At 41.5% G+C, this 22,890-nt stretch overlaps 1 protein-coding gene across 1 annotated transcript in view; it reads left to right on the top strand.

The window, feature by feature from the left end:
- Positions 1-22,890, top strand: part of MYO10 (myosin X) — a 104,624-nt gene that overhangs the window by 15,956 nt on the left and 65,778 nt on the right. The window contains 2 exon segments of the mRNA XM_030551744.1: positions 996-1,104; positions 6,138-6,218. Of these exon segments, the coding sequence (XP_030407604.1) occupies positions 996-1,104; positions 6,138-6,218 (190 nt within the window).

Here is a 22,890-nt window from a genome sequence, read left to right as displayed (position 1 = left end):
GGTGCTTACCAAATGTATGTGTGATTTTTTTTTTCAGTGCCTCTCATAAGGCTTGATTCCGCATTCTTTGCACTTCTCTGACCCTTACTTCACTTGGGGTTGGGTGCACAAGGAATTGACAGTCAGGCCTGTACGCTCTCTGGGGCAGCGACCATCTTTTTGTTCATTGTTTGTACGGTGCCTAGCTCTGGGGGGTCCTGATCCGTGATGAGGGCTCCCAGGAGCTATGGTAGCACAAATCACAACAACAGTAATGTAGTAAGTGACTTACAGGGAGATTTTCAGGGATTTAAGTGCATACATACTGTTGAAAGTCAGTGGGACTTATTCTGCTCCTAAATCCCTTAGATGTTTTTTAAAAATGTCATTTTAATAAATCCCTAATTGTGTATACTGTTTTCATGTTATGCCTGAGGCCACATTTCTCTCAGCTGAAATATGCAGATATATGCAATAGGGGAGTTAAAGCTATAGGGCTTGATTCTCTTCTCACTTACCCTCATATCAATCAGGAACAATTCCATTCAAGTCAGCGGTTATGCTGCTGTCAAAGCGGTGTGAGGGGCCTCTTGTAGTCCTCTGTAATGTACATACAACACCCACAACTAAGTGCTGAAGCTTAAGTTCCCACACACAGTTATTTGCACCCTTGTGAAAAGCAAACAGGAAATGTTATTTCTTGGTCTTCACTCCAGCATAGCATCCATTAAGGTCAATCGGTTGAGTAACGATCAAGTAAAAAGTGATAAAATCTGGCCATTCATTTCCAAGAGGAGGTGTTGAGAATGTAGTATATGGCATTTAGACTGTTTTTTCTTGGTCTCATTACATAAATGATACATCTGAAAGATCTGTGGTTAATTGTTGTTGAGGGTAAGAGGAGAGTCAATAGGAGTTATTTTTCTTTATGGAACAAAGTTTGCTCTGGATTGTACTGTGGTAAATTTTGTGGTGTCTTGGGATATTTTGTAAATATTTTTCCTTCCCTGTTTCAGACTTGATTTTATCTATGATCTGTTTGAACACGTTTCAAGTCGGAACAACCAAGACACCCTTAAATGTGGAAGCAAACACCGGAAACCCACTGTCAGCTTACAGTTCAAGGTTGGTTAGTATGTCCTCTCCTCTACTGTCAGCAACTGACAAATGATAAATAATCAGTAATCAACAAAGACTCAGAATGACTGGGTTGGGGGTATGTGTCCCTTGGAGATTTTAAAATGCTGAAAATCTTCAGTACCAAAATGTTGCTTCCTCCCATATGAAACTTCAGTCACTAATCACGTAATCAGCAATGTTAGCCTCAGGAAGAAGCTGACCTGCACAGCACCTCCATCTTCAAAGAACTGTTGCTTCCCATTCATTGACTTGTCCTCCTTGTTTTAACCATGTTGGCCTCTCCATGGACTAGACCCGGCAGACTTCGTAGGTATGTCTTGCTCTTACTCCCCATCTTGCTCAGTTTCCATTTCTATCATTGGTTATTTCACAGTCTCACTACTTTTAGGCCTGGTCTACACTAGGAAATTACATATATTGGTATAATTATGTCGTGCAGGGGTATGAAAAATCCACCACCCTGAGTGACGCAGTTAGTCTGACGTAACCCCCAGTGTAGACAGTGCTAGATCAGCAGGAGAATTCTCCCATCAACCTAGCTGCCGCCTCTTAGGGAGGTGGATTGCCTGTGGTGATAGGAGAACCCTCCCTTCAACGTAAGTAGTGTCTTCGCTGAACTGCTGTAGCGTTTTAAGTATAGACAGGCCTTAAGTGCCTCTCCGTCTGTTACTTTTATTTTAAATTGGCTATGCTAATGTATAATCCTATAAAACCAGGGGAGTCTGTGCCTGAACAGAGTGGGTGCAAAAGGCTTCCAGTATGAATGGAAAGCATTTTGCACCCATTTTGCACAGGTGTAAAGGACTAGCAAAGGGCTAAGGCAATGGAGACTCAGGATATGTCTACATTATGCACCTTACAGTGGCACAGCTGTACTGCTAAAGCTGTGCCACTGTGAGGTCTCCTGTGTAGCCACTCCCCTGCTGGCATAACTAAACTACCCCCAAAGAGTGGTGTTAGCTATGTCGTCAGGAGAGCCTCTCCTCCTGACACAGTGCTGTCAACACCAGTTCTTTTGTTGATGAAACTTAAGTTGGTCAGAGGGGTGGTTTTTTTCAAACTCCTGACTGACAAAAGTGCAAGTGCAGACAAAGCCTAAGGCTCCCTGTGATTGCTTCTGTCCTCTGTGGACTTAGCAGCAGGCCTTCAGTGGGCATAAATCACCATAACTCCATTGAAGTCAGTGGAGCTGACTTACACCAGCCAGAGATCTGGCCCATAGTGGCTCCAACATTGTGACTTGGGAGGTGCTTACAGCCGTACATATGAAATTATCCCAAAATCAGCTGTGAAATTGGCCTGAGACACTGAAACGAGGTCTGCACACTGGGAAAAATAAGCACCAAATACCTAATAAAAATGCTTTCAGTCCTTGTATTGAATAGGGATGCAGGGCAACATTTTAATTATCTGCCTTGTTGGACAAGGAGAAGCAAGTGAAAGATTGTCAGACACATGGGATGGGTTTAAATGGGAGGCTGCAACTTTATTAATTATATCTTGAGGAGGGGCACAACATTACCAGCTCCCAGCTGTCGTGTACCAGCCATTTAATTGGTTCTGCAGTGCACGTTATATGGCTTTATCATGAACCAAAAACTAACTTGGGGTAGGCCTTCCCTGGTCTCGATTCAGTTCTGAAATCTCTCCTCCCTTCCTCCCTCTTAAGGGAATGGAGTGACAGAAGCCACAATGCTGGGTGGGGGAAAACTCAGTCCACAAAAACTTCAGGCTCCTTCCCCCTTATAAGCACACGGCCCACTTGCACAATCCTGGGTCTCGTTTACCTCTGGGAGCTGGCAGTTTAGTCTTTACTCACACTGGACACCAGCTGCCAGTCGTGAAAAGTCGGTAGTTTAACAGCAATATAGGAACCTCGAATCCTTGTTTCTAACCCAACTGTGCCTCCAGAAGGCTACAAGGAAGGTGAAAAAACTCACAGGACTACTTGCCAATTTGGTGGTTTGGGACAAAATTCCTTCCTGACTTTTTAAAGCAGACAATCGGTAAGATCCGCAGCATCATAAGTGGCAAAGCTGCTAATCTTCCATGGGACAGCTAACTGGCGGTAAACCCTGGCTTAACTTACGTAGGCAAGGACCCGAGAGAGGGTGCACATCAGCCAAACAGCTGGCCCCATTTCCCTTTGTCCAACCAATAGTCAAGCAGAGAACTGAAAGGGAGGGTTGGGGGAGTGGAAGGGACAGCCCCCATCTTCCTCTCTCTGCCATACAATGTGTTTTGGATTCTCTCATTTGCTGCTGTCCAGTCAAAGTACCTCCCCTGCTACTCAGGGTTTATAATTCAGCCATTAAAAATTCCCTTGGGCAGAAACTCAGCATAAACATTTTCATCTGAAAGTGATTATTTTAAAGAAAGATGGGTCCAAAGTCTGCTCTGAGTTACATTAGTATAAATTCAGATTAACTCCTTTTCATTGGAGTTATTGCACCTTTATGCTAGTACAAACAAAAGCAGAATCGAGCCCATTGCTAGTGGAATCATTACAAAGAAAATCTTCCTCTGATGCCTTTTTGTTGTGTTGGACAGAACAACCTACGGAACATATGGTGAGAGGAGCACTGCTATTCCTTTGAAAAGGAGCATTGCATCCCCTGGTTGGTGCATGCTGCATACACAAGTGAGGCTGGAGAAATGGCTCTGACCCTTGAGTAGCACACAGCACCCCCTTGAGATTGTGGAGCGCCATTGGCTGCAGAAGCTCATTCTCCTAACCCTCCTTGGTATCTCTTCAGATCACTGAGGGCTTGATTCACTGCTGCCTTTGCAGTCATTTGCACTTGGGCAAAGCAAGCGTGATATGAGTAGCAGTGTTTTGCACTCACTTTACCCCGGGGTAAATGACTACAGAAGATGTAAGGCAAGGGAAAATCAGGTCCCTTCTTTCTCTTTGTCTCCTCTCTCCCAGGGGCCCTGAACAACACATGATTTGTTCAAAAGTTTAAAATGTAAAGGAATAGAACTGGTGACGATTCATTATGACAACTTGGTTATTGATTTGTAATGACCCTGATTCAGAGTAGTCTCTAGATCCTATCTTGAGGTGTGGTGAGCATCCTCCTATCCCACTGACTTGGGTGGCAGTGGGAGTCCAGGATGTTAGTAGCTCATGAGATCAATCCAGAGCTGAGCTGCATATGAAAATGGAATATATCATCATCCTACCTTTGTTCAGGCTCACTTGCCTTCCCTGTTACATTTACAAAGTGATTGCCATGACTACTATCCTCTATTGCAGGGGTCAGCAACCTCTGGCATACGGCTTGCCAGGATAAGTACCCTGGCAGGCCGGGCCAGTTTGTTTACCTGCCGCGTCAGCAGGTTCGGCTGATCGCGGCTCCCACTGGCCGCGGTTCGCTGCTCCAGGCCAATAGGGGTAGCAGGAAGCCACAGCCAGCACGTTGCTCGGCCCGTGCTGCTTCCTGCAACCCCATTGGCCTGGACCGACGAACCACAGCCAGTGGGAGCCATGATCGGCTGAACCTGCCAACGCGACAGGTAAACAAACTGGCCCGGCCCACCAGGGTGCTTACCCTGGCAAGCCACGTGCCAGAGGTTGCCGATCCCTGATCTATTGTCAGAGATCACCAAGGTTAGCCAAGTTGTCCTGAAATATAGTGTTCACACAGCTTAAGCATGGATAAAGCTTACATTTTTTTCAAGAGGTAAATATTTTACTGCTAGAAGCTGGAGCCTTTTCTATGAAATATTTGCTGCTTGGTTCTTTTGCCCTCTTTGTTCTGTAGCAAACAATGGTTAACCAGACACACTGGAAATAATGGTCAAGTTTCAAATCACTTCAGCATTTGCTTTCTTTGCCCCCACTGTAATAGATTTACAAAAACATCTCAGTATTTCCTCGAATAGTATGGGGGAACATTAAATTGGCAGTTCAGTGAAGGGGTGAATTTTTCATGTAAATAATACTTGTCAGAAGAGTATAACTTCATTGGCGACCTTTATTTTCAGTTAGATGAGGTAATAATACATTAGATAATCTATGTTATATTGTGTATTTTATAATTCAGAATTCTGTTAGTGCTGAGGAGAAAATAGTGTGTGTGTATAGTTACACAATATATATGTAATCTGTTTTACTTTTTATATTGTATTGTAAACTTGATGTTTTCTTGCTAAGGATATTATAGGAATTTTATTTAATGGAAAAACGTGCCTCTGATGCACTGTATTTTACATTAAATTACAGCTACACTTAGTAAAATGCATATGAATGTCTTTGTTACAGATATACTCATTGTGAATTTTGTTCATTGATTTTTTTTTAAATCTAGTTTCTGAAAAAGTGTTTTTTAAACACAATTTTAATGTTACTTTTTAAAGAACTTTTGAAATACTAGAGCTAGGTTTTTCTGTGCCGTTATTGATTTAGTATCTTTCTTATAAGTGTCTTTTCATCAAGAGAGAAACTGATTGCCATATAGGAGAAAGAGTGAAACCAACTATACACAAAATGCTGTCAAATGCACAGAATAGAAAAACCGGGGGAAAATGGGAGGAGGGGAAATTATTTTTGCTAACTTCTTTCAGTAACAATGTTATCTTATGCCTGGATCGTGCATTGTGATTTGCATGAGCACAGCAATGCATACATACAGATCACAATGCAGGACAGAATTCTTAAGTGTTACTTGTAACTACAACAGGTTCAGCATTTTGAGAGAGGAATGAGATTCTCAGGTTGACGGTGTACCTTTATAAAAAGAGCTTTCTTCATGCTGATCAGAACTCTTGTCAGTACTTTTAATCAAAAGGGAAAACAATAGAGCAGTGTGTCACCTCACATGTTAAGGCCTGTATCTCCATTAGCATGACTGACTCTATCATGGAAACGCTCGTACTATTGTAATTTCTAGTCTACATCACTAGGTGTTGCTATAGGGACTGCCTGCAAAGCTTAGTTTTGAGAGAGCTAAAGTGTAGGACTTAAGAAAAAGCCATTTATAAAGTACTGTCTTCTCTTCTACCTTTTGTTTTAGGACTCACTGCATTCCTTAATGGCAACATTAAGTTCCTCTAATCCTTTCTTCGTTCGATGTATCAAGCCAAATACGCAGAAGGTAAGATTTAAAACTCTGTTTGTCTGAGTTGCTTTTCCACATATGTAGGGCCCAATGCTCCATATCTTGTATGGTCATTTTTACATATGCAAATCAGAATAGTAGCATTTTGGACTCACTTTCACAGGTACAATTGACTCCAAAAAACAGTGGCAGGTTCTGGAGAAGTCTCCAGACTTCTGCAGCTCTCATGTCTGGGCTTTTTCATAGCAAGCTATTTCACATGCACTGTACGCAATTAGAATAATCATTACCACAATGAAATCTGTTTTAAGTGACTACCCAAAGATCTGACAAAAATCACTTAACCTCACCATGTTGGTCTTCTAATAAAGGTGGAGCAGAATTGTACTCAATACATTTGGGGATTTTACAATAACAGTTTCTTACAGCAGGAAATTGCCAAGTAAAGATGGTCACTTGTACAGGTTTCACTGTGCTATTGCTGTTCTGCTTACTACAATTTAATTTTTAAAAATACTGTTTATTTCCTTTAATGACTTGCAATCCAGTAATTTGGGGGGTTTGCTTTACTGTATTTTCTTTATCATCTGCCACTTAACCTTTCAGTTTCTGTAAAATATCAGGTGAAGTCATGTTTGTTCTTATGTTGTAGTTCTGAGACACTTAAGTACCTAAAACAGAAAAAAATGTTTCAAAGAGATTAATATTCACTGTACCAAGTTGCCAGGCATGCAGGGGAATGTGGGGCCCTCTAGAAAATCAAAAAGTTTGAGATCTAGGAGTCACTTAGTCTCATGATGGTACCCTGATCCTAAAATGTCAAAGTAGTCCTTTTTATTTGCTCATCATGGTGTGATGTCTAAAGTTGAAATTGCAACAAGCAAAGACATTAACAAATGTTAAGCTTTCATAGTATAGTCTGCAAACAGTAGCTAGAAATACACTACACCTCTACCCCAATAGAACGCAGGTTTGCATATAACGTGGTAAAGCTCTGACACTCTGCACTGAGCTGTGTGTTAAGGGTGCTGGACCAGGCCGGGGCCGAGGTGTTTGATAAGGGGCAGAGGGTCTCGGGGGCGGTCAGGGGCTTCCACCTCCCAGAGTCTGGGGGGCAGGAGCTGTGGGAGGGCACTTTTGAGGACCCCACAGTCCCAGAGTGGCCTGGGAGATTAGCGGGGGGCCAGGAGCAGCTCACTCTGCTTCCCTTGCCCCAGCCCCAGCCGTGTTGCTCAGGGGAAGGGATAACCCCCCCACACTCACGGGCAGCGGCAGGAAGCGGAGCAGCCCGGCCCCAGCCCACTCCACTCTGTCAGCTCCCAGCTGCAGCGCTCCACTTCCTGCCGCAGGTGAGTACGGGGGGGCATCCTTTCCCCAACCTCCCCGCACTCACCGGTGGCGGGAAGTGGAACAGCCCAACCCCAGCCAGCTCCACTCCGCAGCTCCCAACCGTGGCACTTCGCTTCCTGCTGGGCAGGTGAGTGCAGGACCTTTCCCCAGGCGCCCCCCCAAAGAAACACCTGGGGCCGGAGCTGACAGAGTGGAGCGGGCTGGGGCCACGTCACTCCACTTCCCGCCGCAGGTGAGTGGGGAGGGCCATCCTTTCCTCAGCTTCTCTGTACTCACCAACAACGGGAAGCGGAGTGCCGTGGATGGGAGCTGGCAGGGTGGAGCAGACTGGGGCTGGGCTGCTCCACTTCCTGCCGCTGCCGCTGAGTGCCTGTCAGGGTTGGGGAGGGGTAGATAGGGGTCGGAGCAGTCAGGGGACAGGGGGGTTGGGTAGGGAGTGGGATCCTAGGGGTGATTAGGGATGGGAGTATCTGAAGGGGACGGTCAGGAAACAAGGAACGAAAGGGGGGGGCAAAGCAAATTTGATATAACGCGGTCTCGCCTATAACGCGGTGAGATTTTTTTGTCTCCTGAGAACCACGTTATATCAGGGTAGAGGTGTATTTTGTGACACAACCTCGGTGTCTGATTTATCAGGGCTGTAAAACATCAAGGAAGTTGGCTAGATTCCACTAAAGATTTCATGGCTGTCTATCCCCAGAGCTTTAAAATGTGTTAGCTGCAAACTGTCCTTCAAGTTTTCTTTATAAGGGGAAAACTTTAACCTAGGTTTTGGGGTTTCAAATGATGTGTCTGTGATGCTGCCCATGCAATATCTGGGCATTGTGGGGAAACAGCCTGATGCTGGCTCTGAGTGGATCTTGAGACCAAATGTTCTCAGCCTTGGGGCCTCTAGGGTGCTAAGGCCAAAATCTATACATAAAAATCCCTCTGCTTGGTACATAACCAGTGGCTAGGACCAGTGAGGGCCCACTTAGTCAAGTCACAGCACTGCTCAGGGAGGGGTTCATGCACCTGAGAAGACTATTCTCCCTCTTGCTGCAAGGACCCACAGAGCCCTGATCAAGCCCCCCTTCTTCTGCCATTTGGGAATAAGAGGGGCCCTTTTGTATCTTCTTGCAGCCAGGAGCCCTGAGCAAGCCCCACCCAACAGCAGTAAAAATGCAAGGACCACAGATGGATGATGCAAGGATCAGTCTCATTGCATTATATTGCTTGCATCACTTGTGCATGATCCTTGCATTTTGCCAGCATGGCTCTTTCAACTCCTAATGCTGTTGCCACCAGGGAAGAGAGCACAAACTATCTTGCCTCCAGCTCCCGCTGGGGAGCCAGAGAGTTCTCGGCAGCCTCCTTTCTTGCCTCTTGCTGCCACTATCTGGGAACAACAGGGCCCTGGGTAGCCTTCCCTCTTCAGCCTGCCAGTGACACTGAGGTAAGGTAAGAGGGGAAGAGAGTGGGAATAAGGAGAGTGGGAGCTCACTGAGTACCACCTCCAAAGTCAGGAGGTTTTCCTCCTATCCTGAATCTTCTTAAAGACTCTACCCACTACTCTGAACCCCCCAGTACTTCCAATCCAGCACCCCATTACTTCCCACCCAGTCCTCTCCAGCCAGTATTCTTACCCTAGTCTGCCCAAATTCAGTAAAATATGCTGCCATCCTAATCTGTGCATACATTTAATTAAAAATCCTCTCAAAGTTAGCAGCTGTGAAGGAGATTGGGCCATGGCTATAAAGAATCCTGGAATCGAGGCTGCAGCAAAAGTCCATGGCTAGTTGTGGGATAAGACTGAGAACTCCTTTCCTAGATAGTCCCTTTCAATGTGTTAATAAACTGTCAGCAAAATCTTGGTCACAAAGAGTTTATTCCCTAGTTTTCTTCTTGCCTTGCTGTGATCGTAAATTTAAGTTAAAGAAATGTAAGATGACTTTGCCAAACAATAAGCCCTATTTGAAGAACTAGATTGATGGCTTAATTACTAAGAAAGAAGTCAAAAATGTTCTAACCAGCAGTGCCAATTCATACAAGATTTTGTAGAAAAGAGGAGGGGCAGGCAAGCAAAAATTTCAGTCAATGGCAATATCCATTCAGTTTAAGATTCAAAAATCAATGTCGGAAAATTTCTGTTTTTAAATTTAACCCATTGTGCACTGGCTTTTCCTCCGGCGTCTCAATAGAACCACTTCTATTTATTCATCTTTTTATTTCTGTACTATTATTTTTGTGAAAGAGAGTAAAATTGTGTAGGTTGATTTTAAGATCCTTTTTTTTTTTTTTTTTTTTGGAAAAGGAAGTTGATTAATGTGTCACTATAAAGCAGGGATTTTATTATTTATAATTCCTGAGATTGCAAACCTCAAAATTATATGAGGAGTTGTTCTGGTCTTATTTTCCCTCAGATCTACTTTGGATTTAGTGAGGCAAACATCAATGGAGTTTAGCAACATTGGGCCTGTGACTTTTTTATTAGTTGTACATCAGTGTAACAGCAGTGAGGTCACTGGAGTTGGTCCTCATTTAAACTGTTGTAAGATCAGTATCAGGCCCTGTCATGGTATAATCCCCACTCTGAACCTTAGCGTCCAAAAGATGGGGTACCAGCATGAATTCCTCTAAGCTCAATTACCAGCTTAGTACTTGTAGCGCTGCCACCAACTAGGAATTCCAGTGCCTGGTACACTCTGGTCCCCCCAAAACCTTGCCCGGGAACCCCCAAGACCCAGACTCTCTGGATCGTAACACAAGGAAAGTAAACCCTTTCCCTCACTGTTGCCTCTCCCAGACTTCCCCTCCCTGGGTTACCCTGGAAGATCACTGTGATTCAAACTCCTTGAATCTAAAACAGAGAGGAAAATTCACCTCCCCCCCGCCTTCACTCTTCCCCTCCCAGACTCTTCCTGAGAGAGAAAGTAATCCTGACACAGAGAGAAAATTAACCTTTCTCTCCCCTTTTCCTCCTTTCTCCCCACCAATTCTCTGGTGGATCCAGACCCAGTCCCCTGGGGTCTCACCAGAATATAAAAAACAATCAGGTTCTTAAACAAGAAAAGCTTTTAATTAAAGAAAGAAAAAACAGTAAAAATTATCTTTGTAAATTTAAGATGGAATATGTTACAGGGTCTTTCAGCTATAGACACTGGGAATACCCTCCCAGCCTAAGTATACAAGTACAAATTAAAATCCTTTCAGCAAAATACAAATTTGCACTCCTTCCAGCCAAATACACATTTGCAAATAAAGAAAACAAACATAGGCCTAACTCGCCTTATCTATCTAGTACTATTCTGGACATATAAGAGATTGTATCAGAGAGATTGGAGAGAAACCTGGTTGCACGTCTGGTCAGTCTCAGAACCCAGAGAGAACAACAACCAAAAACTAACAGCACACACAAAACTTCCCTCCCTCAAGATTTGAAAGTATCCTGTCCTCTGATTGGTCCTCTGGTCAGGTGACAGCCAGGCTCACTGATCTTGTTAACCCTTTACAGGCAAAAGAGATATGAAGTACTTCTGTTCTATTAACTCTTACTTATCTGTTTATGACAGGCCCACTAAACCAGATTTGACCCTGGTGTAAGTCAGTTGAATTTTTTTTTAAATAGGAACTTTCCAAAGACAACCACTCCCTGAACACTGCTTGTAACCTATTGTTTGACTTCTTCAGGTTCGGGTCTTTTGTAATTGTTACTGTCAGGTGATTTTCCTTTGCAAAAAAAAAAAAAAAGTACTGTATGATTTATATTGACTGAGAAAGGTGTGTCAGTTTGTTTAACTCCAAGACAGCTTGGCTAAAAGAAAATTTAACCTTGTGCTCGCATTACTAGGGAATTGATGGCATGTATGTGAGTCAGAGTGCAGGCTCTGATAGGTAGACTTGATTGCATGAGCTATTTAGATTAGCTGCTAATACAGAGAAACAAAGGTTGGAAGAACAAGAACTTAGTGACTGTCAAGTCCTTGTCATGTATTGTTTCTGCTCCTAGTTTTTACCCTAGGTAAGCAAATAAAGAAGTAACAGGGATCACCCTTTAAATGATGGTACTTAACATACGTGGCATTTATAAAGTAGCAAATGATACAAAAGGAGACATAGCTACTTTTCCTGCCTTTTGAAACAATACTGCATTATGGAAAGAGGCACAGGAGAGAATCAGAGAGGCGATGATAAAAAAGGAAAGAAACCTTCCTAAACCACTTGTTGCCCTTTTGATTTAGTACATACAAGTTACATCCCTTAGTAAGAAAGTCTGTAATATTTCCAGAGGGCAATAGATGTAGGAACTTCAGTATAGTAAATACGTATTTGGACTCCTTAGTAAAGGAGATAAGACGTATGGAAGATAAAATTCAAAATCTGAAAAGCAGAAAAGTGCAAGGGCAATACTCCACATTCTGTGCTATATATCAAAGGCTGTTAACAGTGGACAAGAGATTTGATAATTTGTAACAATTATTGAAGTTGTAATTGATTAAGAAGATTTTTATCAAATGTTACAGAAGCAGGCAAGAACAATCCACCAAATGCAGCAGACCACTCATCATTTACATATCAGAGCAGAATCTGCCCTCATTAGAGCTACTCCCTAAAGTGAGCGCACAGATTGCATAACCTTTTGTCTGAAGGCATTTCAGCAAATACGCCGTAGATGCGAGAATAAGAGTCCTGTTCATCTTTCTTGGGAGACCCCTAAACAATCAGTGCATCTGTTTTCACATATTTCAGTCTGAGTTCTGCTCTAGGCAGAGCATGGAAACTGCTCTATGCTGTGTGATTAAGTAATACTTTCTGCTAATGAAGGGTCCTTCTCCCTCATTCTTGACCTTCATGCAACTTTGAGCACTGTGCATCCTTCCATCCTGCTGAACTTTATCCACGATGATTCAGGTGTCTCTCAGTTCCTCCTGTCATGATTCCACTTCTAACTTATCAAAACTGCTCATGCAGTGTATCTGATGATGATTTCTCCTCTGTACCAAGACCCTTGCTCTAAAGAGTCCCAAAATTTCATTCTTTCTCTTTTTTCCATGTTCCTCTCTTTCATCTTCGTACCTTGAAGCTCATCAACCACCATCTCAGTTGATAATGTTCACAGTTGTAGATATTTTCCAATGCAATGCCTTTAGCATGACTCCTTCCTGTTAACGCCCTCTGTCTGTCTTTAGACTGATCCATGGAAATTTAGGTTATTGATTTTCTATGCTGAATGTCTCAAAGACTGAAGTTTGTCTCTTGTTGGGCAGGAGGAGCACCCTCAAACTCAGGTCCATCTTCTCAGTCTCCTTTCCTAATTCAGACTTTCTACTTGTCTTTACTGTCCGTAACACTGGTATAATTCTTAACCCAAAGCTTTCCTGCTTCTTCCCAATTCCCTATGTCTGCAAATCTGTCTAGCACGACCTCTGAAACATTGCCCACATATGTCATTATCTCAGCTTCCCCTCTGCTGGAATCCTCATCCATTCCTTCATCTCTTTTTACCTTGACTATTGTAACTGTCTTCTCTATGGCTTCCCCAAGTCACAGCTCTTCAGACTGCTGCATGTGCAGAATGGTGCTGCCTGCCTTCTCACATGTAGAAAGAAGCATGGTCACATCACCTTCATCCTCAAAAAACCCCATTAGTTACCTCAGGATCTTGTTCTAAATCACCCAGCTTGGGTGAAATCCCCATGGGCACAATGAAGTAGATTACAGGCTGTAGCATATTAATTTTTAAACTGGGTTTCAAACTGACCTCTAATACTGCACCCTAATTACTTTGCTTTAGTAGCCAGGTTTGATTAGGCTTCTGAACAGCTACAACTGCTGCCACAAATAATTGGGCTACTACTTATTCTTTCTAAATCACCCACTTACTCATAAGGCTTTATTGTTCTTAGGAAAGCCACCATTAGGTGTGGCATCCTGTCCAGCTGATATGCTGCTGAATTCAGCTACCTTCATTTTCAGGCCTAGAATTTTGCAGAATTTTATTGTTTCAAAATCAATTCCTGTGAAGTGTGTCCAGCTGTACCTTCTCCTGACACACTGCTCGAGTAACGGGGCTGGGCTCTGAAGAACTCCTTTGAGGAGAGGAGGCAAGGTTGTGGAGCAGCAACAATACAGTTCTGAAGCTACTGTTGCAGTCCATATTATGTAGGACCAGATGATGTATACAGTGGCATGTGTGCTGCCCAGGTGGTGCCTATCCCCTGCGTAGTCTCCCAACAAGCTTGCTCCCTCCTTGTGCAGCCACAATAGTTCTGCTGCCAAGAGTTTGTCCTTCAGTCCATACCTCTGAATATAGCTGCCTTGAGATGTTGAAGTGGGTGAGATTCTGTAGCCTGCATTGTGCAGGAGGTCAGACTAGATGATCGTAACAGTCCCTTCTGACCTTAAAGTCTATGAGTTTATTGTGTGGATAAGTCAGCTTTCTTGAACCAGTGTTCATTAAGATGGGTTGCCTTATTAGTAGCAGAGTGCTTTATTGTTGTATACTATTTGAAAATGCACTGTAGCCATTGGAATATATTTTGATATTTGGTTATTACATCTTCTGATAATTTTATCACTGTCTTGTGTGTGTGAAATGCATTTGGGCAATCACACATGCAGATCATGTGTGTGGAGTGTTTGCCTTTATAAACATCAAGCCACCGTTTTTTCCCTTTTTTTTCCCCTTTGTGTGCTATATCAGTTATGTTCGCATTTTCTTGCAGGTGTATGGATCAAAAAATTGTACTTTTGAAAAGCTATTCTCCAACGCACACCCCCTTACCCCCAGATCTCTAGATAGAAATTCAAATCCTGTTTACCATGTCGTCATGGTAACGGCACCAAGAAGCTATGCATGGCCCATGATAAATAGCTATAGTTAATGCTCCAGAAGCACAAAACGGGAGAGCAGAATTATGTATTCTAGCAAAAACTTTTAAAGCTTCTAAGTCCCTGGCTATACTATGTCCCTGTTGCATTTTACACAGTTTTTCTCTGAAGGTCTAGGAATTCTTTAGCTTTGAAACATATTTACATTCTTGATATTCATAAGGTGAGATTTGCCCTCATATACTGTTGGTCAGGGAGTATCTGCAGTGATTACTGTTGAACCAACCCTTGCTAGGCGTGACTTCCTGTTGAGTAGCAGCAGGAATGAATTAAACAAGCTCAGCCAAAGATATCACATGAATGACTTGAAATACCAGGGAGCTGAAGAAAGCCCTGTTCTGTGTGTCAGTGGTCTGTGTGTGCTTGCGTTGCTGCAACAACTAAAGATGCAGCCTTTCACAATGGACAAAAACTGAAGGGGGGGAAAGCCTCAAAGGTAGGGGGGTTTGTTTCAGCTGAGGTTTTAAAAAGTTTTCGTCTTGTGTGCTGGAGCCTTAGTGGACTTGTAGAGGGAGAACACATAGGTGACTGGAGTTTGTTGTTGCAGACTATATTGGAAATGTTTCTAGCCTTGCAATTTATTTTAAAGAGGGTAAGTGCTGACTCAGCTTATAAATAACTAATCTAATCATTTGTTAATGCCAAGGAAGCCGTATAGCCACACAGACTGCTTTGGCAAGGGTATTCCCTTTATGACTGAAAGGGCTGATTGGAAAAAAAAGAAAAAGAAGCAGAAAGTAAATGAGCACATAGTTTTAAATTGAGCTGCGTGTGTGTAAAAGGGTAGAGAGGGTGGTGCTGCATTGATGCTTTGTGTTTTGTACAGAAATATCCCTTCTATCAATCCAGTTTATTAAATAGTTATAGCTAAAAGCAGATATGCACCTCATTAAGTATCAACGGTTTTGGAACAAATTGTTCTGGTTGTACATTAGAATATAAAGCACGTCTGTATTTTTGCTTTGATTGCATTATGGCCCACAAGAAAGCCAGAGGGTGAAATGGAAAGTATTAAAGTAGAATGAGTTGTCTGCTGCATAAGTCTGTTTTATACAAGCACCCACAAGTCTAAATGAATTTTGCAGTCGTAGTGGAGAAACCTGATGGGGCACATTTGTTGAAATAACGATTCTTTCTTCACTGGAGCAAAGGCAAAATAATTTGCATGAAAGAGAATGTGGAGCAGTAACAAAGAGGTGATACTCTAACGCCTCTACATTTGACCCTGCCTTTTTAGTGGAGTTTATTTTTAACTTTTAACAGGTGTAAAAGTGGTACTGCTTTGTGGGTCAGATTCTAATGAGTGCTGAGCACCCTCACTGTGGCTACAGAAGGAGATGAGGGAGCTCAGCATCTGGCAGGTTCAGGCCCTTTAGATGGGAGAGCAAGAAGTAATTATTGTACATTCAGCCTGAAGAAAATCTTAAAGGAGAAAAGAATGATAATAAATTTTTCTAACCTGATTTTAAAGTATATGGGCTTGATCTTGTACCATTGAACTCAGTAGGAGTTTTACCATGGTCTTCAATAGGGGCAAGCTTAAATTCCCATTACAAATCTGGTGTGATGAACAGCCTATGAAGCTGGGAAGCAGGAGACTTCTAACTTGTAATGCTTGTTCTACCACTGACATTCCATATGGTCTGGGCAAGGAGTTGCGCCTGTTTTCCCTCATCTGTAAAGAGTGGTAGTTATACTTGGTTATCTGCCTCACTGAGGTGTCATGAAAATTTGTCAATGCTTGAACAGTGTTTTGATAATATAAAATGCTACATGGTGTATTGTTAGGTAGAGCATCATAAATGTTTAGAATATTTCTTTTGCTAGAAGTGGTTAGTAACATATGACTAGATATTTGGGGGGTTTTATATGTATATATGTGTATATATGTGTGTGTATATATATATATATATATATATATAGTTTTGCATTTTGCATTTGCTTTGTCATAAATTTATAGTTAAGAGCCTTGCACCTGGCCACCTTGCAACAAGAGAAGCAAAATAAATAATTATAAGAATGATAATTTAGATTTTTTTCCCTATACAGCTAGGTCACACAGCATTTATCTAATAATTACACTATCGCCAAGCCTAGGTGCTTAAAAATCATGAGTCAGGCCCTCAACAACATGTGTTTGGTGTAAAAATCAGGAGGTTTTTTGGTTTTTTTCCGCAAAAAAATCTATTTTGGTTTCTGTCTATATCTGTCTTCATTTTTGAGACTTTATGGTGCACTTCGGTCATATTTTAAAGCTTTTTCTCCTTAACCATGAGCCTAGAAACTTGTATTTCTTTCTCCTTTTCATACTGGAAGCTGAATTTCTCTCATAATCACAGGATTCCATAAGCAAGCTAGGACTTTAAGAAGCACACCAATTACTGTAATAAAATCACAAGGGTCGGCAACACTTCAGTTATTTTACATTCATCTAATAACGTAGTCTAACTCAAGAATATCTTTGGAAATACTACTTAGTATCTCCGGGAGTGTCTTAAAGCATGTTTTTGTTACTTTTATACTGTCTGTTTCCATTTCTCTAAAATTTCTGCAGAGTGATTTATTTACAAGCCTAAAAAGCATGAAAATGTCTTCCAACACTATGCTACTTTAAAGATTGAATATTTGAGACGCAATGGGCCAGATTCTGATTCCTGTTATATCAAACAGAATTTACTAGGTGTAAATCCCCAGTTTTTCTCTTTAAGACAGTAGAGTTGTACCTATGTGACTGATCAAAATCTGGCAGAATACTTTTTGCCCAAAATACACCTCTACCTCGATATAACGCTGTTCTTGGGAGTAAAAAAAATCTTACCACGTTATAGGTGAAACCGTGTTATATCGAACTTGCTTTGATCCACCAGAGTGCGCACCCCCCCCCCCCCGAGCACTGCTTTACTGTGTTATATCTTAATTCACTTTATAGCGGGTTGCATTATATCAAGGTAGCGGTGTATGTTTGAGTTCATCTACGCTAAGGCATCTCTTTCAGGTTATAGCTTTATATATCAGTTCAGCAGATTTTGGCACCAGGAAGTACTGACTGGATAAGAAAGTAATAATGCAGAACTCTTTAGGGTCACATGGCTATGTCAGCCACCTGAATTTTGTCATCCAGTCCAATGATGTAATAAATGTTTTATTCTTGTCTTTGGTGCTGTGAAGTTACGGGTTTTGTTGCATGCAAGCCAAGTGAAACTTCTCCCTATGGGAATGACTCAGGGCACCAAGAAATTCCTATACGTTTATTATACCCATGGATTGTCAAATACACCTTTGCATATTATATCCCACTGTGCTTCACTTGGTTAGCCCATAGGGCAAGTTTACCCGAAATTACGCCCAGCATCATCTTATCTATTCCTCATTTCTATGTACTATTATCAGTGATCTCTCAAATAATACCCACAAAAGCTATATATGTGTAGTGTAATTAGGTGAATAAACAATGGATTTCTAAAGGCATTTTTGAGAGTGCACTCTGGAGACCAAACTATTTTACATTTAAGAAGCAAGGAGCAAATAATTACTTTTTAATACGTTTGACTGTCATTTGGAAATCTCAGTACCTACAACTTTCTGTAGTAAAATGGAGAGAGAATTTACAGATTGAAGGAACGCCTTCGCTTTCAGAGAGTCACTGATAATTGCCAAATCCTGTGTGGTATCAGCTTTCTCCAATGAATGGCTGCCCCAGATTCAGTCTGAAAGGATAGAATACCAGTGCAAAATGTGCCAGCCACATCATTTCTGCTTGTTTCAGCTAAAAGAAATACTTCCCAGGCTCAAAACTACAGTATCATAAATTTTAAGCAGTCTTTCAAAGGAAGAAACAGTGGCTTTGTTACAAGTGCTAAAGCAGATATGTCAGAAACTCTACATAGCTAATTCCAGACCATAATTCCCTTTAGCAAGCAGAAATATGCTCTTGTAGAAAGCAGAATTTGCTTGAAACTTCTAATTCTGACTCAACCAAGGGCTAAATTTTATCACAGGGAAACCTATTAAGGGGGGTGCCACCACCCAAGGAATTTCCCCTGGGGAAGAATTGTAATTTAGGAAGTGAAAATTACCTCCTTTCTTCTAGTAGATAGTAATTTGCTGCTGTCTTATACTATCAGTAAGGTCCCAATTCAGCAACATACTTAAGCACATGCATAAGTGTCACTGACTTCAGTGGGGCTTAAGCACATGCTTCAAAATTAATCCTGCGTTCAAGCATTTAACCACCCGGCACTTGCTCAGCTGTGCTGGCAAGTGAGTAAAGTGGGTAAAGCCAACGTGCCACCTGCTGTGAGGAGAGAGTGGGAAGGCATGTAGTCCTGCTTACTCTTGCACTCCACATCCAAGATCCAGGTAGTCTGTGTAGAGATGCAAGACAGGTTTTTCCTATCCCTCACTCCACTGATATATGGTCCAAATTGCCATCCAGCCCCAAGACATTTCAGTATGTCAGTAATCAAAATGCACATAGATGGCTAATGATAAAATGAAGAGTCTAATACTGAATTGTACTGTAGGTCCCATGACCTTTATCACAGAGCAATCTACTTAGAAAGAACAAGGAGCCAAATTCTGATTTGTCACACTGCAGTAAGATTGCAAAACGTAAGTAAGCGCAAAATCTGGGCTCACAGGTTTGTCTTTTAAAACAAATTATTTAAGGGAGTAGGTATATACCTTCATACAACTAAGAAGGACTCAGTGTTAAGATAAGTCAAGATCAAAAGGACTATGGGTCACAAACTCTGCAGGAGTCAGTTGTCAGAGCTCCATTGATGTGAGCAGTTTTGCCAATTTTATGCCACAGAGAATTTGGCCCTACATAGGAAATTTTAAGTAATTTAGGGCCTGATCCAATGCTTTTTGAAGTCAATGGGTGTCTTTCCGTTGACTTCTGGGAGCATTGCATCAGGCTAATAATGAGGAGTTGTCTTCCTGTGTGCTTATCTCTGCCCTGAGAACAGACTAGGAATCTGGACAGACAAGTAATCTATGCAGTTTTGTCTAGAGAATTATCTGGTAATATTTAGCAGTTTCCATTAAAAGGTCAGCATTTACCAACAGTTATCCTGCTGCAGTATCTGAGATCACATTACTTTCCTACATTACAATAAGAAATTCCACTGGTATCACAGATGCTGTATTGTGGTAATTATTGTGGTACATGGTTACCACTCTAAGTTGATCATATGTGTCAAATTGTGAATACCACAATCCACTGGGCAGATGAAGTTAAGTTACTGTTGCTTTAGAAATCGTATCAATAAGGGTTACCGGCAAAGAAGGGATGGGGGGGGGAAGAGTGTGTGCCATTTTGTATGGTTACCCGAGGTATAAATAAATCATGAAAGATTTGTTGCTGTTTTTAGGGGAGGGTTGGGTTGAGGAAGGGACAGCTTTGTTTGTTTGTTTGTTTGTTTGTTTGTTTGTTTGTTTGTTTGTTTGTTTGTTTGTTTGTTTGTTTGTTTGTTTGTTTGTTATTTGCCTGGTGTGTTTTTACCTTAGAAATATCAAGTCTTATTTTTGATGGAGGTCTCACTGGAGCACCAGAGAAGTGTAATGGGAGATTTTTCAGCTGCTAACAAGGCAGGATATGTTGAGTCTGGAACAAAATCTGTTCTCCAAACTGTGTGTCAGGCATGTCAGTAAAGTAGGTGTTAATGAAAGCAAACAATTACCACACTGTTCTTAAACATTCTAACTGAAATCACTCCCCTTTTCAATTGGTCAGGTTCACTTGAATCTCCTTATTCTAGTTGCTATCCAGTTACCTGCACAGTCTTCTAGACAAGACCTGAATTTCTAATATAAAAACAAGTAGGAAAACAAGACCAGTGTGTGAGAGTAAATTCTGAAGAGAACAGCAAAGAGAGATGCAAGAAGACCAGCTGAGATTGTCTTTAAATATGTGACCTCAGAGTCACCAGCTACAGAAAAATACTGTTTAGGCCCGAGAGGAAATTAGTTGGAAGGTTTTTACACAATAGAGTAGCTAATATGTTGAATATATCGGATAAAGCTGGATCATGTTCCAAGAGCATGGCATGAATCTTTTGTAGTTAGTGAGGTGGCAAAATGAAACATTTCAGTGCTGATATAAAAGGTCAGTGCAGTTTTTCATAAGTTGAGTTTCTAAGCTTGGAGCTAGAGAGGCCATTTAAAATATGTAATAGATCCTATCAGGCTGGTCACAATTGGTTATCTTAAAGATAGCTGGCAGTCACTCTCTGGGAGCCCTCATAATGACACCATTGGACTCCCTGACTATAAATTGACTGGACACCTTGAGTGTAAATTGGGCCCTCAGTTCCATATTAAGGCAAGCAGGCAGCATTACTTGAATCTCCAGGCAAGGGGAAACTGAAGCATTCAGCCACCATCAGAGTTCAGGGAGGCTGGTGTCATGGGACTCAGATCTGAATCACAACTAGTCTCTATGAGTGTCAGGTCAGAGAGTCTTTGCAGCCAGCACCCACGGAGTCAGGAATTTGGAATGAATAAACCCTATGAATTTACCAGGGGATGGGAATAATCTGACCTTTGAATGCTGCCTGACCCTTGGTTTCCTAGCAACACAAAGCTGGTCAGTGGAATATTTTGTAGTGCTCTAACTTACACATATCAAATATTAGCTGTGATCTAAGCTTGGCTAATTTCCCTTTATGACTTTCAGACCACTACCTTAATACATGAAGAAGCAAAAAGAAAGGCTCCTAGGAGGCAACATTTTTTAAATTGTCATTTTCTTCCTCCAGAGTAAGAATTACTAAAACATTAACCTGCTTGAGAAAACACTGAGAAACAAGCCTACTTATTACAGTTGGCTTGTTGCAGAGATTTTTTTCCTGATCTATGAATATGATATTGAAATAAACTCTGTGTGGGAACTAATTATATCAGAGAAAGAGAAGTAATTCATTTCCTAGTTAAAGAAAAAGAACAGTGATCAAATATTACGTTTTTAGTGCTACCAACACCCACAATTTTATCATGAGTCATGAACTAATTTATGTTTTTCTAAAATCCCCAGCTGCTGGCATCCTGAGAATATATGAGAATCTCAGGTTTTCATTATTTGAAAAGGCACTTTCTAGCCCTTACGATTGGGAGAAGAGCATGAAAATGGGACCTTGGTACACCCTAAAGTCTCAAAAATCCAGAAACAATTAAAAAGAACGGTATCTTTATTGTTCTTAAATCTTGTGGTTTTTAAGCCAATCTCACGATTTTCTGAGGCCTAACTCATGATTGATTGATTGATTGAATTTTAACATTTGGGGTGGCAGTGCTGTGTTTTCATCATCTGATGGCTGTGAAATGGTTTAAGTGAAGCCAGTTGATGCTCTCTGTCTGCATCCTAGTGGGTAGGTGTCCATATCACAGTTGGCACCCTTCCTAGCATTGTCAAACATGGGCATAGAGAAGGGATGTGTTTACCGCAGAGACTGTTCGCCCAGGTTGGGGATGAGAGTCAGGATTGAGGCACATTGGTGGCACAGTACACACTTTGCTAGTGCCCGTCCTCTACATGTTCTGTGGATAAATTAAGAAATTCAGTCTTTGTGGCTGTCTATCCAACACCTAAGGTCAAATAAGCACAGAACTAAGTTCCCTTTAAATAAGTAAAAGTTGTAGTTTTTTATAGATCCTAAAGCTAGAAAGGGAACACTGTGATCAGCTAGTCTGATCTCCTGTAGAGCTACAGCTCATAGGATTACCCTGAATTAATTCCTGTTTGAACTTGAGCATATCTTTTTAGAGAAGGAAAAAAAATGCAATCTTGATTTTAAAAATTACCAGTGATAGAGAATCCACCACAACTCTTGGTAAATTGTTCCAAGGGTTAATTACCCTCACTGTTAAAAATTTACACCTTAATTTTAGTTTTAATTTGTCTTGTATCAGCTTCCAGCCATTGGATCATTTTATACCTTTCTCTGTTAGATCAAAGAGCATATTATTAAATATTTGTTCCCATGAAGGTACATATAGAGTGTAATCACATCACCCCTTACCATCGCCATTTCAACCCAAGAAAGCGATAATTGCCCTGAAATGTAACACTTCAGTGCTACTATCGTAATTACATTGAGTTTTAAATAATAGCCAAGGGGAAAGTCTAAAATTCTGTGATAAGCTTAGATAGATTTGCTCCGTGAATCTATCACTATCCGGCATGTTTTCTAATCCTTTAATCATTCTCGTGGCTCTTCTCCGAACCCTCTCCTATTTATCAACATCCTTCTTGAGTTATGGACACCAGAATTGGACACACTATTCAGTGGCAGTTGCACCAGTGCCAAATATGGTAATTTAACCTCTTTGCTTTGTGAATAATGAAGAATGCTGAGCAGCCTCTGCAAGATAACGCTTCAGAATGGAAGCCCATCAAATCACTGATAGCATTCAGGCTTGCAATCTAAAAGAGCTAGATAGTAACTTTATAATCTGCCCTAAGCAAGGGGCAGCATGTTGCTGCAAT

Source organism: Gopherus evgoodei, chromosome 2, assembly GCF_007399415.2.
Source record: "Gopherus evgoodei ecotype Sinaloan lineage chromosome 2, rGopEvg1_v1.p, whole genome shotgun sequence".
Lineage (NCBI taxonomy): Eukaryota > Metazoa > Chordata > Testudines > Testudinidae > Gopherus > Gopherus evgoodei.
The sequence above is the reverse complement of the archived record's forward strand: the minus strand, read 5'-3'. Positions and strand labels throughout refer to the sequence as shown.